General features: G+C 48.2%; 1 protein-coding gene across 1 annotated transcript; it reads right to left on the reverse strand.

Annotated features, from left to right (window-relative positions):
- Positions 1–1,182: 1,182 nt before the first annotated feature.
- Positions 1,183–1,914, reverse strand: LOC308652770 (proline-rich protein 23C-like; the record flags this gene model as incomplete). Its single annotated transcript, XM_081300802.1, has 1 exon — positions 1,183–1,914. One exon carries the CDS (start codon positions 1,912–1,914, stop codon positions 1,183–1,185), a length of 732 nt encoding a protein of 243 aa, XP_081156928.1.
- Positions 1,915–2,981: the final 1,067 nt, after the last annotated feature.

The following is a 2,981-nucleotide window of genomic DNA, read 5'->3' on the forward strand; positions in this document are numbered from 1 at the left end:
GTTTACCACACATAGGACATGGTGGAAATAACTATTAAAGGATATTCTTCAGCCAGGTGAAAATTGAGGCTAGACTGAATGAGTAGAATGTTAAGAATAAAAAGGTAGGAAAGAATAATTGGTAATGTGGGGTTGGAGTTGTAGCTCAGCAGTAGAACCCTTGCCTAGTGCATGGAGGCACTGGGTTCAATCCTCAGCATCACATAAAAAAATAGATGAATAAATAAAATAAAGGTATTCTGTTCAGCTACAACTAAAAATTAAAAATAATAATTAGTAAGGTGCGGTGGTCAATCTGAATAGTTACCGATGTTTTGAAATAAAATGACCCTTTGACTTCAGTTTTGTAATATTTTACTTTATAGAAATGAAGGAAACATGGTAATAAATTAACATTTCAAATGTTACAAGTTTTATTTACATTAGAAAAAAATCAGGGTACAATTAATTGGTAGAAAACACTGTGGAATAGCAGTAAAGCAAACATTTTCATCAGTCTATTGGTTTAAATCACCAGATGAACATATTTAAAAAATATATCCCAATGCATGCTGACAACATCTGATAAAATTAAACATAAATCTCATTTACATTCAGAAGTAAGACTGGAAAAGAATTTCTTCAACAGGTTAAGAGACTGCTGAGAACCAACACCATACAATCAGATGTAGCAACCATCATAGTATTTGGCAGTTCACTGGGGCAGCAGGTGGAAAAATGAAGAACTAGACATGCTATGGCTGAATGTCTTCATAAATCCATGGGAAAACACAAAAGGAAACTCACAGCATAAGAAATCCAGTGATTTCTTGGTTTGGGGGAAAAACAGGGGAGTGGTGATATGAGTTAAAAAGTACATTTTGAGAGAAAACAAAATGCAGGGAAATGTATACAAAATGCAGGGAAATGGTGTGTGTGTGTTTAGAGAATGATCCTGTGAAGAAGTCCCCAAAATCTGAAAACACAGTTTTTGGTTTCCCTGAAGATTTTCCATTTCCAAGATGAAATGTGGAATCTGTCTTCTCTTCCTGAGGTCCTTATTTCCTTACAATTGGGTACAGAAAAAACAATTGTCAGCACAGAATTGCTGACTATTGAGGGGCTCTGGGGATCCAGCAGGCCCCCCAGGAGAGTGTCCAGGAGTTGGGTCCGGTGGTGGGGTGGGGAGAAGTTCCTTTCTTCCTAGAACAGACGTCTGCAGGCTTTGCTCCTAGGGCGTGGAGAGCGCTGAGGACGCGCCTGGGGACTTGAACTTGGAGAGGGAGGTAGAGGTTGCAGCGGTGAGGTGGGGAAGGGCCTCAGAAGGTGGAAATCCACGTCGTAGGCGGGATTAGAAGAGCGCCTCACTGGACTAGGGGTGGGGGCCCAAGCAGGGAGATATGGGATGGGCCCCTGCGGGCCGGCTGGAGGGTCCATCCATTGCTCCACGGCGTCTTCCTCAAAGGCCTCTATTTTTCTGACGATCTCTGGGATAAATTCGCAGAAGAATTTCTGCTCTATGACCATGTTCTCACCGAGGGCTCTCAGGAAGGCGCCCAGTTCCGGGTCTTCAGGATAGTCTCCCTCGCCTCCTGGGCGTTGGTCGGTGGTGCGCAGGAGGCCCTCAGGGATCAGAATGAGGTTGTGTCCTTGGAGATTCACTTGCAGGACTGAGGATGGCGCAGGCTCTAGTACCAGGTCGACGTCGTCCAGGGGTAAGTGTAAGGCGCAGCCCGTGGCCAGAACCACCAGCGAGGTGAGCTCGTTGTTGTCGGCTGCTCCTGCGGAGTCTTGCAGGGTTGGTGCCACCGGGGGCTCTGCGGGGTCTGCAGGGTCGTCTAGTCGACGGCGTTTGGCAGGGCCGGGTCCTCCAGGCTGTGGTCCCCCGCAGGGCGCAGGGCAGGCGCTGGGGCTTCTTGGACGAATGCCCACCATGTCGACGGCGCTGTGGTGGATGCTCCCGTTTCGGGGCAAAGTGAGTGCGGGGCGCAGGCGGCGCGGTGCTGCGCGCAGTGACAGTCAGGTCCCCAGGATAGGTGAGGTGCGCTAAGCTCTCGGGTGGGCTGCAGTCCTGGCTTCTGTGGATCTGCGCCCGCTGCTGTGCTTGGCGTCCCACTTTGGAGCCTTGCTCTTAAGCACTGACCCGGATGCGCCCTGGAGGGCCAATTATATTGCAAGTGCAATCCAAGTTCCAGTGTCACGCTAAGCTCCGCCCCTACGGAGCTCCGCCCCTAGATGGGAGGAGTCAGCTGGGTAATAGCTTTGGCTGTGGTGTGTCTCTGTGGGGAAATACCTGTCTGGGCCATTAGGGGGCAGAGTCACTGGTGTTTCTTGGGTGGAGGGATAAAAACAGGCATAGAATTCAAGATGGCTAATGTTAGAATTCATGTTTTCCAGGATTCTGGGGAAAACACGCAAAAAGACCCCTGCACCTAGTCATCCCCAACCACCGACCCACCCAAAGGCTACTTAAAGTCCCCCCCCCCCCCCCCCCCCGTTCTTTCTGATGCTGGGGATTGAACTCAGGGACTTACACATGCTAAGCAAGCATTCTACCCCTGAGCTACATTCCCATTCTGAATTTATTATTTTTATTTTGAGGGGAGGGGAAGGTACTTTGAACTCGGGGGCACACGATCACTGAGCCACATCCCCAGCCATCCAATTTACCTATTTTATTTTTGTTGTACTTTTGGTGTCACATCCAAGAAATCATATCCAAATCCAATGTCATGAAGCTTTTCCTGTTTTAAGAGTTTTATAGGCTTAGGTCTTGAAATTGGGCTCTAACACACTTGCACGTGTGGGTGGAGGCCGAGGTGGTGCAAGGTGAATTGCTGGTCACCCTGACGGAGGTCCATATCCCCAAATGCAGTAGGGTTAACACCCTTCAAGAGAAGACTCTGAACTGTCTTTTGTGAGGGTTCTAGAATATTTGGGGGTAATCTTCAATTTATCAGAGCCTGTTTTTCATTCCTCAGACAGATCACTCTAAGTAGTGA

The sequence above is a fragment of the Spermophilus citellus genome (genome assembly GCF_964194105.1).
Source record: "Spermophilus citellus genome assembly, chromosome: 7".
Lineage (NCBI taxonomy): Eukaryota > Metazoa > Chordata > Mammalia > Rodentia > Sciuridae > Spermophilus > Spermophilus citellus.